This window comes from Cololabis saira, chromosome 8 (genome assembly GCF_033807715.1).
Source record: "Cololabis saira isolate AMF1-May2022 chromosome 8, fColSai1.1, whole genome shotgun sequence".
NCBI lineage: Eukaryota > Metazoa > Chordata > Actinopteri > Beloniformes > Belonidae > Cololabis > Cololabis saira.
The window spans coordinates 49,203,597-49,220,073 of record NC_084594.1 but is presented as its reverse complement, the minus strand read 5'-3'; the positions used below and the strand labels follow the sequence as shown (position 1 = coordinate 49,220,073).

General features: G+C 42.3%; 1 protein-coding gene across 3 annotated transcripts; it reads left to right on the top strand.

The window, feature by feature from the left end:
• Window positions 1–8,133: 8,133 nt before the first annotated feature.
• cstf1 (cleavage stimulation factor, 3' pre-RNA, subunit 1) lies at window positions 8,134–16,119 on the top strand. 3 transcript variants are annotated; one of them, XM_061728203.1, is made up of 6 exons: window positions 8,134–8,193; window positions 9,328–9,524; window positions 9,607–9,884; window positions 9,971–10,168; window positions 10,311–10,701; window positions 15,268–16,119. In XM_061728203.1, the coding sequence occupies exons 2-6, from the start codon at window positions 9,356–9,358 to the stop codon at window positions 15,525–15,527; spliced, it is 1,296 nt and encodes a 431-aa protein (XP_061584187.1). In that variant the 5' UTR covers window positions 8,134–8,193; window positions 9,328–9,355; the 3' UTR covers window positions 15,528–16,119. The 3 variants fall into 3 exon arrangements, with proteins under 3 accessions (XP_061584187.1, XP_061584186.1, XP_061584188.1); XM_061728202.1 differs by lacking the exon at window positions 8,134–8,193 and adding an exon at window positions 8,225–8,388; XM_061728204.1 differs by lacking the exon at window positions 8,134–8,193 and adding an exon at window positions 8,403–8,465.
• Window positions 16,120–16,477: the final 358 nt, after the last annotated feature.

The window sequence follows — 16,477 nt, the reverse complement described above, 5'->3', positions numbered from 1 at the left end:
TACCTACAGGCAGAAATTAAAGACCTCGAAGCCTGTAGTGAATATTGTGAAGAAGTGGACTGAGGAGTCAAAGCTCAAGCTCCAGGACTGTTTCGAGAGCACGAACTGGAGTGTGTTTGAAGCTGCAGCCTCAGATCTCCATGAACTGACTGACACTGTTACATCATACATCAGTTTTTGTGAGGACACGTGTGTGCAGACCAAGACCTTCTGCACATACAGTAACAGCAAGGTCTGGTTCACTCCGACCCTCAGAAAACTACGAAGAGACAAGGAGGACGCCTACAGGAGCAGCGACCGAGCCCTGTTCAGGCAGGCCAAAAATACACTAACAAGAGAAATCAGGAAGGCGAAGCGATCCTACGGCGAACGGCTGCAGAATCGCCTCTCTGCCAACCCTGACCCCTCTTCTGTGTGGAGAGGCCTGCAGAACATCACGGGGTTCAAAAGACCAGCTTCACGCCCTGCAGGCAACCGCAAACTCGCCAACCAGCTGAACAATTTTTACTGCCGGTTCGACTCATCATCATCATCATCATCATCATCATCATCATCATCATCATCATCATCATCATCATCATCATCATCATCATCTTCATCATCTTCACCACCATCATCATCATCATCTTCACCACCATCATCATCACCACCATCATCACCATCATCATCATCTTCACCACCATCATCATCATCATCATCATCATCATCATCATCATCATCATCATCATCATCATCACCACCATCCCCCCCTGCTGCTCCACCTCCACCATCCCCCCCTGCGGCCTCACCTCCATCAAATGACTACAGGCCTGTCGCCCTGACGTCTGTGGTCATGAAGACCTTTGAGCGGCTGGTGTTGAGCCCCCTGAAAGACATCACAGGTTCCCTGCTCGACCCCCTGCAGTTTGCTTACCGGGCAAACAGGTCGGTGGATGATGCAGTCAACATAGGACTGCACCGCATCCTGCGTCACCTCGACACCTCAGGGACCTACGCGAGGATCCTGTTCGTGGACTTCAGCTCGGCGTTCAACACGATCGCTCCTGCAATCCTCCACCAGAAGCTCACCCAGTTCACCGTGCCTCCCTCCACCTGTCAGTGGATTACCAGCTTCCTGAGTGACAGGACGCAGCAGGTGAGGCTGGGGAGCATCACATCCAGCACCCGGACCATCAGCACTGGCGCCCCCCAGGGGTGCGTCCTCTCACCACTGCTCTTCTCCCTCTACACTAACGACTGCACCTCAGGGGACTCGTCTGTGAAGCTCCTGAAGTACGCGGACGACACCACCGTCATCGGCCTGATCCGGGAAGGTGACGAGTCCGCGTACAGACAGGAGGTGGAACAGCTGGTCCACTGGTGCAGTCGGAACCACCTGGAGCTGAACCCGCTCAAGACTGTGGAGTTGACAGTGGACTTCAGGAAAAACCCACCGCCACTCCCCCCCCTCACCATCCTCAACAGCACCGTCTCCTCCACAGACTCCTTCAAGTTCCTGGGGTCCACCATCTCTCGAGACCTGAAGTGGTCCACCCACATCAGTTCCGTCAGGAAGAAGGCGCAGCAGAGGTTGTACTTCCTGCGGCAGCTCAGGAAGTTCAACCTGCCACAGCAGCTGCTGATCACATTTTACTCTGCCATCATCCAGTCTGTTCTCTGCTCTTCCATCACTGTCTGGTTTGGATCAGCCACCAAACTGGACAGGCACAGACTGCAACGGACTATCAGGACTGCAGAGAGGATAGTTGGGACTAACCTCCCATCTATCGATGACCTGTACCGGTCCAGGACCAGGAAACGGGCAGGTCGAATCTCCGCCGACCCCTCACACCAGGACACCGCCTGTTCCAACTCCTCCCCTCTGGACGGCGCTACAGAGCTCTGTGCGCCAGAACCTCCAGACACAGAGACAGTTTCTTCCCGCAAGCGGTTGCTCTGATGAACTCTCACAAATAACAAAGTCTCAGAGTAACCAAACGCGCTGCACCTCTCGTTTTTATTTCTTTTGTACAATTTTTAATTTTTTATCTTGTATTTTTGCATAATTCTTGTCTGTAGGAATTGTAAATAGTAAAGTCATACTTATTCTCACTACCTCAAACTGCTGCACCTTAAAATGTTTATAATGTTTATAATTTTTGTACATAGAAATTCCACATTTGTCTATTGTCTATTTGTCTATTGTTCATTTGTTTATTGTTCACCTTATACCATAGAGAGCGAAACTACCGGAGTCAAATTCCTTGTTGGACAATGTTCGAACCTGGCCAATAAAGATGATTCTGATTCTGATTCTGATTCTGATTCACTTTCTCCCTCTTCTGCTATACAGTGGTTTCTCAGGCCATCTCCTCCTCAAAATATCTTTTAAATGGTTGCTATGACATCGTTAGGTAGAAGAATTTGTTTGATCTCCTGGAATACTAAAGGCTTGAACAATGCGGCTAAAATTGGTAAAGTGATGACACGGCTACAACATCTCAATGGCGACATCATTTTCTTACAGGAAACTCATCTTAAATCATCTGAGTTCCTTCGTATTAAAAGGGCATGGATGGGCCATTTCTTCCACTCACAATTCCTCCATAAAGCGAGAGGAGTGGCACTTATTGTCCACAGGAACGTTAAATTTGAATTGACAAACTCGTTATTAGATCCCAATGGTCGTTATGTTATAGTTTCAGGCATTTTAGAGAACACGCCAGTAATTTTAGCTTCGATCTACGTGCCCAACTGGGACGATGAACAGTTTTTTGTGAACTTTTTCACCAAAATTCCCAGTGCTGACAACCGTCGTATTATTATGGCAGGAGATTGGAACTTGGTTCAGAAAGTGGGTCTCGACAGATCATCACTCACACAAACTACTCTCTCTAAATCAGCCAATGTAGTTTTACACTACGCATCACAATCAGGCCTCTCAAACCCCTGGAGATTTACTAACCCACAAAGTAAAGCTTTTTCTTTCTTCTTCTGGGTCAGACAACTTAAATTTCCCAAAATAAAGAAAAAACAAGAAACAGGAAGCCTGAGCATTAAACAGCTGGAGGCTTTACAGGTTAGACAGAAGCCAGTTATCACTCCCTAAAAATAAAAATGAAAAACAAATTGAGATAGATTGGAATGTGGCTGAGTGAGGCAGACACCCAAACAGACTGTGCCCCAGTGTGTGAAGCTGGACCCGGACTGGACTCTGCGCCCAGCGCCCCACCCGCCCCCCCAGCGCCCGGACCTCAAGCAGAGCTCACCAGTGCCTGGACTTCACTCAGCTGCGCCCGTTTTCTCTGATCAGCAATCACCTGTACTTTAATGTTTAGGGGTGTAATGATACACTAATCTCACGATACGGTACGATACACGATATTGAGGTCACGATAACGATACGATACGATATTATAGCAGTATTTTTTTAACAACCTTGCATGAGGAACATATGACTAAAAAAAAAGTTTTTTTTATTTGAAAGACACAAAATACAAAACAATGCTGTGCATTTGCCCTATTGTTAGTTTGTAATTCTTTATAACTGTTTAAGTTTTAAAGAGAAAGCCAGGCCAACCATTTTCCACAAATTGAACTAAAAGTAAATGTCAGGTTTGCATTATGCATCTTCAGTTTCATACAAGTAAAAATATTTAGCCACAAACTGAATAGTTTCTCTCGTGTATGATCTGACTTTTTTCTTTTCCAGAAATTTAACAACTAAAATTAAATAAATAAATAAAAGTAAATAAATACATACAATTTTACATCATAAAACAGATTGATTCATGCTCACCTTATAAGTGTAAGAGGAGATTTATTTTTGTTAAGAAGGTTATTTTGGTAATTCAGGGTTCATTATTTTATAAATATATTCTTTATATTCTGTAAATCAGGGACTATAATGACACTAGTCAGTTTATCTGTAGTGATTAGTCTGTTTTAGATTGGGCGGAGTGATACAGCACTAGGTGCTGTGTTGATGTTCTAAAATCCTACACTGTTGAGCAGACATTAAAGTACACTTGAACTCGGAAGAAGTTGTCCCCTGCTCATCCTACTCACGACCCAAAAAAGGTTTAATTTAATAAGGTAAGGCTTAACTCTACACCAGACTTAAAAGTTCAGAGCTCAAAAATCCCCAAGAGTCCCGTGATCGGGACGCAAAACGGTACTAGTTTCTTCTGAGCGGAGGAAGATTTTGGTCCGCGGGTTGAGGCGCAGTCAGATGCGCTTACTAGTCAACACAAAAGATTAATATTAATAACTCAATATCGCGATACACTTTGCCACCTCCACGACACGTTTCGTGACGTTTTTGTATCGCAAAATTTCGTGGCACGATATATTGTTACACCCCTTGTTAGACCCTCCAGGAATCCGCGATTCCGTGATCGCGGAATTTTTCGCGGATTTCACGGATGTCCGTGGATTTACAGACCTTCCGTGGATTTCAATGTCTGGTGCAGAAAAATCACTTTTACTGGGGTAAATATTGCATATGTCCGCGCTGAATATGCGAATTATGCGGGGCTCGCTTGATTTCACTGCATCATCGCCGCATTTTCGCATAAAGTTTGGAAAAAGGGGGGAGTGTTGTGAGTGACATGTCGGTTGCGCCTGGTTGCGACGTGCGGGACCCGCCCGGGGACCTCCGCACCCCTCGCAGAAACCGCCACCCCCACAGCAGCTCTCACCCGCGGGGGTGAGAGGAAAAAGAGAGCCTTCTCCGTCCAGCCCCCCGCTTGCGCGGCTGCCGGGGGACTCAGGATCCGCGCTGACCGCGTACCACTGTGCCTGCGAGGGCCGGCGGAGGCGGGCGGACGCGTGGGGTGACGGAGCTCTGTCTCGTCCCCCTCGTCGCGCCGGTGCGCCCGGCATCACCCGAGCACTGAGCCGGGCTGGAGGGAGAGAGACGGCCGGCCCCCGGGCTGCGACCGCCCCTCTCCTCTCCACTCGCGCTCTCCTTTTTTTTTTCTCTTACGACCTCAGATCAGACGAGACAACCTGCTGAATTTAAGAGGGAAGAGCTCAGCGCCGAATCCGCAACTTCCTGCATATTTCGCATATTTTGCAACTTTCCGCATATTCCACGAGTTCCTGCATATTCCGCAACTTCCAGCATATTCCGCAATTTCACCGCATAAAAGCACATAAAAAACCTGCACATTTAATCGCATAATCAATGATTTTAGCCCGCAAAATCAAGGATTTTAGCCCGCGGAATCAAGGATTTTAGCCCGCGGAATCAAGGATTTTTGTCCGCGTTTTTCTGGAGGGTCTACCTAGTAATGTTCTACTCGCTTTGTTGCTCTTGTTATTGTTTTTATCATTGTCCTGTTTACCATAAACAAATGTATATATATATATATATAAAAAAATATGACTCTGTCCTTCACAGGATAAGTAAAATGGATCACTGCAAAAACTCAAAATCTTTGTCTTATTTCTAGTTAAAATGTCTCATTTTAGTAAAAAAAAATCTCATTACACTTAAAACAAGACTCATTACTGGAAAAAAATAAATAAAATTCACCTGTTTCAAGTAGATTTTCACTTAAAATAAGTAGATTTTCCTACTTATTTCAAGTGAAAATGTACTTGAAACAGGTGAAAATTGTCAAATAAGTTATTTTTCTGGTGTTATTTTTCTGGTGATGACTGTAAATGTTAATGGCCCGGTTTCCCAGATCAGTTAAGTAGTTCTTAACAGCGAAAGACTTCTTTCAAACCATCTTAAGGAGCCTGTGAAAGAAGTCTTTCGCTGTTAAGAACTACTTAACTGATCTGGGAAACTGGGCCAAATAGCAGTAAAACCACATTCATTGATGAAATGACATAAGGGATGGAAAGGGGGGATGGCAGTTTTACAGGGGGGATGATTTTGACCGTTTTTATTTCAGGGGGGATGCCAACCCCCCTCATCCCCCTCAACTCTAGTAGTACGAGTTTACCCATGTGTTTTAAAACCAGTAGCTACAGAAATTGTACTTCAATAATAGACTGCTTTGAAATTTTTCTTGAGAAGCCTAAGAACATGAGAGCCCAAGCACAAACATATTCACAATATAAGCATCATAATACTGTTAAGTATTTGATATCAATAACTCCACAGGGAGTCATATCATTTGTGTCTACTGGTTGGTGGGGGCGAACAAGCGATAAGCACATAACACAAAACAGCGGCTACCTGGAAAAACTGTCCCCTGGTGATGTGGTAGCAGATGGAGCTTCACCATAGGAGATGTGTGGGCTTGTACAGCGCTCATCTCAAAATACCTGCCTTCACTAGAGGGAAACAGCAACTGCACCCAAGTGAACTGGAGACAACAAGGACTAGCAGCTGTTCGGATCCATGTGGAACGGGTCGTTGGTCTTGTGAGAAACAAATATACAATTTTACAAAGCACAATACCAATCTCTCTCTGCCAGGTTACAACTCCAGGAGAGCTTACATCTCTTGACAAGATGGTCACAGTCTGCTGTGCTTTGTGCAATGTTTGCCCATCCGTTGTGCCCTCAGAATGAAGTGTCATTGTGCTCCCAGTGTAACATATAATGATGTAAAGTTTGTCTTTATGCATGTCTGTTGCTTGAAATAAAGAAAATGTGACATTAGATTACACTGCTTTTATTGTTTCTCAGTTTAATCAGTCACAGTAAACAAGTAATTCATAACAATACCATTTACACCATTACATCATAAACCACATGGCTCATACAATTGAAACTGCATTTCCAATGTGCAAATATTTCTTCACTGCAAAAACTCAAAAACTCAAAGCTAGACTCTTTCTTATTTCTAGTCAAAAATATTTAATTACACTTCATACACTGCAAAAACTCAAAATCTTACCAAGAATATTTCTTATTTCTAGTCAAAACAAATCTGATTACATAAAATAAGTCTCATCACCTAAGAAGCACCTAAGTAGCTTGTGTCTGTGGGAGTATGTGTCTGTGGGAGTATGTGCCTATGGGAGTATGTGCCTGTGGGAGTATGTGTCTGTGGGAGTATGTGTCTGTGGTTGCAGTGTCTGTGGGAGTATGTGTCTGTGGGAGTATGTGTCTGTGGGAGTATGTGCCTGTGGGAGTATGTGCCTTTGGGAGTATGTGCCTGTGGGAGTATATGCCTGTGGGAGTATGTGTCTGTGGGAGTATGTGTCTGTGGGAGTATGTGTCTGTGGTTGCAGTGTCTGTGGGAGTATGTGTCTGTGGGAGTATGTGTCTGTGGGAGTATGTGTCTGTGGGAGTATGTGTCTGTGGTTGCAGTGTCTGTGGGAGTATGTGTCTGTGGGAGTATGTGTCTGTGGGAGTATGTGTCTGTGGGAGTATGTGCCTGTGGGAGTATGTGCCTGTGGGAGTATGTGTCTGTGGGAGTATGTGTCTGTGGTTGCAGTGTCTGTGGGAGTATGTGGACTTCCTACCAGACAAAGTCTGGCAGGCAAAAAACACACAAAAAACTACTACAAACTGAAAATAAACTAACGAAACACAACACAAAACACCTAATGCAAACACAACTAATAATACATTAAAGAACAAAGAACAGAATAAGGAAAGAATAGAAGAAAATCCATCATTCCCTCTCTCTGCTCTTCTACTCAAACTCCTCTCACACGAAGAAAAAGAAGTATTGTTGTCCTTCGAATGTTTTAAAAGGAAATTTAACTTTTTTTTTAAATTTTAACTTTTTTTAAATGTATTTATTTAAATGTATCTATTTCAAAAAAAGGATATGACAAGATCTGCGCGGCAATTCCCATTCCTTTACTTTGCTTAATACAGAATAGCATGCAATATTCTTTTGCCTCTCCTTTGTTGCCATCCTTAAAAGTGGGGGATATAAATCTGTTAGATAAAAAGTGTGACAACAAAACAATCAGCTTGGTTTTTAAGCTGAAAAACTGGAGAGATTTTAACTCTTGCTATGTCCGCGATAATATAGAAATCCCCTTAAGAAAACGTTCCTTTCTCTTTTTACGTATCGTTACCAATTGCCCCTAAAGTCAAGGAAACCCACTTTAAAATAGCATCCGCTATATATCCTGTTAATGATTTGTTACACAGAAGGTTAAAATGTCATCTGTACAGTCTTTGTGTTAAATAAAGTTTAAGAAAAAAGAAGCAGCTCTACGTGATGACGTATCACCGTTACGTTCAACGTAACGCACGTTTGGATTCAGAAGCGCCGCCTGACTTTTGTGGAAGGTTGAATACATTTTATTTTCTTTCAGTAATAAAAGCAAAGTAATATTTGAGCTTAAATGAACGATTAGCACGTTGTGTTTGTGATGCACAGCAAACGCGCTCATCCAGTCAAAGGTTGTCTCTGGACTTAATCCACTGTTTCTGTTTGGTCTTAGCTGTAGCATCGGAGCTACCGGCGGTAGCCAGCGTGCACAGGTTTGCTTGTATCTTGTTTTCTGGATCAACGCTGGTTTAATCTCAGCAATGTGGACCTTTGACAACACCCCGGTAGGGTTAGTATTAGCTATACTCAGTACTTGAGTTGTAAAACAAAATCCGGGGGGATGGTGGATTTTATCATATGGGGACAGATAATTTGTGCTGATTACAAATAATATAATATATTAATAATAATAATAATAATAATAATAATAATACATTTTATTTGAAGGCGCCTTTCTGAACACTCAAGGTCGCCGTACAATAGTTAAAAACAGTGTAACAGTGTTACAGTATTACAAATAATAGCACTGACCAAAACACCTGCAGAAATACTGCAGAAATGACATAGCAGCAGTTAAATGCAGCCTTCTGTAAGCTTTAAATATCCACTGGGCTTACATCTAATACATCAAAACACAACAATAAAAAACAGTTTTCTGAACTTATCAATATGACTCTGTCCTTCACAGGATAAGTAAAATGGATCACTGCAATAACTCAAAATCTTAAGAAGAATATTTGTCTTAATTCTAGTTAAAATGTCTAATTTTAGTAAAAAAAATCTCATTGCACTTAAAACAAGACTCATCACTGGAAAAAACAACAATTTTCACCTGTTTCAAGTAGATTTTCACTTGAAATAAGTAGAAAAATTTGCCAGTGGAACAAGATTTTTTTGCTTGTAATGAGAAGATAAATGTTGTCGCACTGGCAGATTTTCCTACTTATTTCAAGTGAAAATTTACCTGAAAAAGGTGAAAATTGTCACATTTTTCTGGAGTTATTTTTCTGGTGATGACTGCCATCCCCCCTCAACTCCAGTACTGGCTATACTTACTACTTCTACTACTAGTTGGGTTTTTTTAAACAGGGAATAAATAATCACTGTTACTTTAATGTAAGTAAGTATTTTGTTGATTGTGTGTTTTACAGGCGACCGACCTGTTAGCATTACCACAACATGTTTCGATCCAAACCAACTCTGAAGGACCGACAGCATCTCTATAAGCTGATCATCAGCCAGCTTCTGTATGACGGATACACCAACATCGCTAACAGTCTCATCAGTGAAGTCAAACCACAGAGTGTGGTGTCGCCCTCCGAGCAGCTCATGCAACTAACAAAGATCGGTAAAAGTCATGCTGGGTCAATGTTTAAATTCCATTGTGTTCAAAATGTCCTGGCTGCACTCACAACTTGCTGTTGTTATAGGGATGGAAAATGATGACAGCGCGGTCCAGTATGCTATTGGACGCTCAGATACAGTAGCGCCTGGCATTGGCATTGATCTAGAATTTGATGCAGATGTCCAGACCATGTCACCAGAAGCCTCAGAATATGAGACCTGCTATGTCACATCCCATAAGGGGCCGTGCCGTGTAGCGACATATAGTCGTGATGGGCAGCTTATTGCCACCGGCTCGGCTGACGCCTCCATTAAGATCCTGGACACTGAACGAATGCTTGCAAAGAGTGCCATGCCCATTGAGGTGAGGGACTTTCCAGTATGAAGTTGAACTCATAATCATTAAGGTATGATACTCACATTTCTTTTTTGAATGCTTCTGTGTGCTAGGTGATGATGAATGAGACGGCACAACAAAACATGGAGAATCACCCGGTAATTCGAACATTGTATGACCATGTAGACGAGGTCACCTGCCTAGCCTTCCATCCCACTGAACAGATTCTAGCCTCTGGCTCAAGAGATTACACCCTCAAACTATTCGACTACTCGAAACCCTCTGCAAAAAGAGCATTTAAATATATACAGGTCAGTGTGTATGCTTCTTATGAGTGTTTTTGTAAATATTGATATAGCTCTTTGAAGTGTCTAGAGAAAGTTAAAAAGGCCCGGTAGAAGTGCAAACCATTTTCCATTTAATCTAATCTTGTCCGCATCTTTTTACCTGCAGGAAGCAGAAATGCTTCGTTCAATCTCCTTTCACCCATCCGGGGACTTCTTGCTGGTGGGGACACAGCACCCCACCCTCCGTCTATATGATGTCAACACCTTCCAATGCTTTGTATCTTGTAACCCTCTGGACCAGCACACTGACACCATCAGTGGTGTCAGCTACAATCCCTCTGCCAACAGTTATGTCACCTGCAGCAAGGACGGCAACATCAAACTGTGGGATGGTGTGTCTAACCGTTGTGTGTCCACCTTTGAGAAAGCTCATGATGGTGCTGAGGTTTGCTCTGCCATCTTTTCCAAGAATTCCAAGTATATCCTGTCCAGTGGAAAAGACTCTGTGGTGAAACTGTGGGAGATATCTACAGGCCGAACCCTAGTCAAGTACACAGGTAAGAAAATGTCCTTTATTTACAAGGCGTGTTTGTACAGAAGGGGGAGATTCAGTTTAGCAGAGTCCAGTTTTATTTATATAGAACTAAGTCACAACAAAAGTAATCTAAGTACACTTAAAAAAGTAATATAAAGACAGTATGGCATTTGCATCTGAGGGGACAGGAATAGATAAAACAACCACAGAACAACAGCAACAAAACTTTGGGTGGATCCAGGTGCAGAGTTTGGGCAATAATTAAATGGTGGGCGAGCCGGGATATGCGCTGGAAACTCCACTCCTTCCAGCACTGAGCGCGGTATGAGGTGGGTTTCCATGAGTGGGGGTCCACGATTGCTTAATTGGGCCTTGGCCATTGTGTTCTGTCTCTTTCACCAGGAAAACCCCTGCGACTAAAAGTTTTCAGGAAGTTATGCAGGGCTGGGACCAGTCCCACTTGCTGGGGAGCTGGGCTCTGTACTGAGCGGGTATGCTGTGGGTAGGAGATAATATAGAGCCCTTTTAAGGGAAGGGTGTCGCCACACGCACTTTTGCGTTGCGTCCTTCCGGTTAGTTCTTTGTTGTTGGTCTTCTTCTTCTCCTACTGTGTTGATACTAGCTTTCACGGTGTCGTCACTTCCGAAAGGGGGAGTCCCGGGGCAGTCGCTAGCTCGGCTAAACGTGGGTGCCAGAATAATTTGAATTAGGACCGCATTATTTGGCATTAATAGCTTGATCTCAAAAGCTTATATTTGGTTGGACTACAGCCCAGCTAAGGTATATACATGGCTTTTAAAAATGTTATATTGGTCGGATTAAGGCAACAATTCGACTTTCTGTTAGTGCATGTAAATGTACTGAATGTAGGGGTTTATTGCTGTGGGCAGGGAGGATCTCCTGCAGCGGATCTGAAGAAACCTCTGACTAAAGGCCCTCTGTTGCTGAGTCACTGTTGTGAAGAGGATGCTCAGGGTTGGTAATGAGGCTCCAGAACAGAGTCAGTCTTCTTTGTCAGTTTATTCAGTTTCTTTGAGCCTCTGGATCAGATGCTGCTCCCCAACATATGACTGCAGATGTGACTGAACTCTCCACAACAGACTTTCTTAAGTAGTAAAGTCTGCTCTGTCATTTCTTATAAACAACAGTGTTACAGATCCAGTCCAGGTGAACACCGAGGTATTTGTACTCCACCACCAGCTCCACTTCTTCTCCTATCATGGAAAAACTATTGTACATAGTCCCGGATCTCCTAAAATCCCCAGTCATCTCCTTTGTCTTGTTCATATTCAAGATAAGATGATTGTTCTATTGTCCATCACTGATGCAGAGTCATGTGAGTTTTTCTGCAGACTCAGACTTGTACTGGAAGTCTGAGGTGAAGAGGAATGGTGAGAGTATTGCAGTGGCAATAGGATGAGGAGCAGACCCAGTAGAAATAATATGGCTTGAATTTCTATTTAGGATTATGGGTACTGTATCCAATCCCACTGAATCCCATAATTTATCAGTTATGTCCAGAGATGGAAATAAGCATGTCACCCACTTAATGCAGGTTCAAGTTTTGTGTATTTTTGTGTGTTGGGGTCAGTTTGCTCAACCTCCCTCCTGGCTGCATGACAAGTACATAAAACAAATAATAAATCATTTTGAAATTCCACAACAGAGATGCATCAATTACCACCAAAGCTTCTTTTGGTGTTTTATTCTTAAAAAATGTGTGTCACTGGCAAAACTCAAAACAAGACACAAAGTTGTTTTTTTTTGTTTTTGTTTTAACTAGAATAGTTTATTATTAGTGAATCCTGTAACAGATGAACATATAACCAGACAGAACACACTTATGTACAGTTTAACGTTCCACTAGTACAATTCACAGTCAACTCAAATGGTGTTGTGTCATTGGGACAAACAGAACACCGTTTAATGATCATGAATCAACCAATGTTAAAAAAATTGTCCAGTTAAAGTTGGCCTCCAAGGAAATAATGACTGAACGATAACAGCCCTTAGTCTTGAGGATTTATTCTTCCATACATTTTGTTTGTCAGTTCTATATTTAAAAGTTAAATAAAAGCAGGAAAAACTTTGTATAAAATTGAATTAAAATAAGTTAAAGCTCACCACTCTGGATCTTTCTCGTCAGGGTTTTTCCTGCATTGAAACATTTTAGACGGCTGCCTCGACTATCAGATATCGCTTTAGCTGTCAAAGAGCAAAACTCCTATTTTTTGTGTACAGAAATGGGTATTTCCAAACAAGCATGAACTTGCTGTACATTTGAGATTTGAAACTGCAATAGCGCCTTTCCACCAACACAGGGAGGGGAGGAGGTTATACAGCACCGTAAGTAAGACTTTGATAACTCTTAGGGCCCGATTTACTAAGATCCTAAATAAAGAGTACTAAATTGCGTGTGCACTGAAAAAGTTTGCGCGTGCTGTTGTTGTGTGTTTTGCGGGTGATCAACTAAGATTGCGTGTGCAATTGATAACAGGTGCAAACCGCAGTATTTAAATGAGGTGTTGCGTGTCTTACGGTTTGCGGCGCAAACTTTGCGCCATGGAGAGTCCGGATGGAAAGCAGGATATAGTCGCAAGCGCAAAATGAAATTTGACGAGTTGGAGTTAGAGATATTAGTGGAAGAGGCAAATTGTTGTGCCGTATTCAGCACCCCTGCCGTGAAAAGCACCCCCTCGTATATTCAATGATAAGTAGACCAAGAAAAAAAACAACACACTGACACTTCAATATATTTATATATACACACTCACACAAACACATACTTAGGAGTTTATATTATATATATTTACAAATATTATGGAAGACAACACAGTAAGCAGGGTATTAATTAATAACATCAATAACCATTTACCCGATTTTTGTTATGTGTGACTGTGATTGTGGGAAAGTATGACTATTGTGGAATCCATGAGCGCATTTAAACATGAATCATTAACACAAAACTGGACGCTAAACAGAACATGACACGGAATGAGAATATCATTTTTGTCAGATGAGGGGGTTCTTTTCACGGCAGGGGTGCTGAATACGGCACAACACCGGGGTATGACAACTGCAGAACAAGGTAGGCGCACAATAAGAAACACTTTTTTCTCCATGAAAACACGTGATTTATTTATTATCACAAATAAAAAAAATGAATGTGCCTCCTGTGGCAACCTTTTGCTGAATAATACTCGATTTAACATTCAAATAAAATATTTCTCCTTTTGCATGTGGAGATTAGCACCTTCCTTTCGAACGTATTAAATACAGACGCAATCACAATCCCTGCAATAACTTTCAGGCTTGGTAAATCTCATTGCGCGTGGTAAATGGACCAATTTGCATCTTCCCCTCCCAGTATTTAGCGATTTCTGGCGGGTACGCCCCATATTGATTATTCATCAGGGCAAAAGTACTAAATTAATTGCGTGTGCTATTTTGCGCATTTGAGAGGCGCAGTCCTCTTTGCACGCTGTTAGTAGATCAGCTGGCACTTTGGTTTGCGGGTGCTGTCAAGTTTGCACACGTTTTTACACACGCAAACCTTTAGTAAATCAGGCCCTTACATGGATAAATAAGTCCTAATTCAATTTGAAAACCCCACACATGACTTCAACGTTTCCCTGGACTGAAGTTACATCCCATCTCTTTTTTTCTTTTTAAAGTGTATAAAACTTGTGTTTGCTAAATTTCTACATGCATTTTTGAAACTTTTGAAATGTATATTTCCATTTCCAAGCTATTATGGTTTGTTAAACATGTTTGTTTTCACAGTTCACAAAACCCCAAAACAATCAGTTTTGCTACTTGGATTTTATGTTTGTTTGTTTTTTGTATGATTTTTAGGTCCATTATGTTAAGACAGTATGTCAAAATAAGAATAAAAAAACTAGTCAAAAAGTAGTGAAAGGTGCCCAATCATACCCAAGACTCCAGAGGGTTAAACAAATATTACAGACTTGTTTTTTATAAAGTTGGATTGCAAGGTGCAGAAGGTAAACACAAATAATCTTATCTGGGAGAATGTTAATCCTTCACAGGGCAAATATCCCTGTAAATGTACGTACTATGATCATTAAAAAAAGATCTATAGTGTAAAATAGATCCTTTTTAATATTTTCCAGTAATCCTCTAGAATAAAAGACATTCACACCCAATAAGGAGAACATGATTGGTAACATCACAACAGCAGCACCCTGCCTGCTGCCGGGAGACTACTTTCAGTTAGTCATCTATCACTCAATCATTTCCAGGCTAAATGCTACAAAATGCAATCAGACAACTGCAGATGAGAAAGCACTTTTGTGTTTATCTGTTTAAAATGAAAATATAAGGCTGCGATGCTGGAATCTGGGCTGTGCATGGTGACATGTAACAGTGTCAATGTAAGTGATATTGCTCATCACTCCAGGGCCATGAGAGCCGTGTTCTGTGTCTAATGCAGTTCAGTAGCACATCACTAAAGTTGTAAATGTTCATTTAATTCTGCAAATGTTGGTTTTCTAAGCTTGAGACAAACCGCCTGGTGCTTGTGGTAAAGTAAAACGTAGCAGTGATCCATTGGGGCTTACTGTTGCAGGTGCGGGGCTGAGCGGCCGGCAGATGCATCGTACTCAAGGCGTCTTCAACCACACAGAGGACTATGTGCTCCTGCCCGATGAGCGCACCATCAGCCTCTGCTGCTGGGACTCCCGCACAGCTGAAAGGAAAAACCTTCTATCTCTTGGTCACAACAACATTGTCCGCTGCATCGTTCACTCCCCCACCAACCCCGGCTTCATGACCTGCAGTGACGACTTCAGGGCTCGCTTCTGGTACCGTCGGACCACCACAGACTGAGCCACGCTTTCACCAAGTCAGATCCTCTAGCTCCTCATTCAGTTTGCATCTTCCATCTGGCCAGTTGTGTCTATAGTTGTAAGCTCATTTCAGTGTATGTTGTAGAAATTGTGCCACATTGCAAGACCTTAAAGTGTGGACATCCTGCCAACTTGGGATGTCTTCTTTTCTTCAGAATTTTTATTATTATTTTATTTGTCATGTTTAAATACAAATATAAAACTACTTTTGCTGCTTGGGAACAAAAATAAGTCACATTTCTCTTTTGTTTGTCATATTTGGCTAGTGTTGATTTTGTGTCTTTTCCACTTTTATACTTTGTAGATGTCCTTTTCTTATGATTCGGATTTTAAATAAAGTGTTAAAAGGAAGGAGCCACTGCTATGAATTTGTCTAAAGTCCCCTCTGAACAAATAACCACAGCTATAGTAACATCCTGTTGATATTTTAAGACCGCTGTCTTTGCTGCCAAGCGTGTAGCGAATAACAAATGGGCACTTATACCACATAGCACAAATGCATTGTTCAGTAATTACTTTTGCCTACAAGCAGTCAAAATAAACGCATCGTAAAAAGTGATTTAAAAAATGAACTACACTTCTTCAAGCTGCTTGTGTGTGTGTGTGTGTGTGTGTGTGTGTGTGTGTGTGTGTGTGTGTGTGTGTGTGTGTGTGTGTGTGTGTGTGTGTGTGTGTGTGTGTGTGTGTGTGTGTGTGTGTGTGTGTGTGTGTGTGTGTGTGTGTGTGTGTGTGTGTGTGTGTGTGTGTGTGTGTGTGTGTGTGTGTGTGTGTGTGTGTGTGTGTGTGTGTGTGTGTGTGTGTGTGTGTGTGTGTGTGTGTGTGCGTGCGTGCGTGCGTGCGTGCGTGCGCGCGCGCTGTATATATATAAGTCAGGCTGCCACATCACCTCTGTATTCCCCAACCGCCTCACCCAGCTATCCCAGACATTTT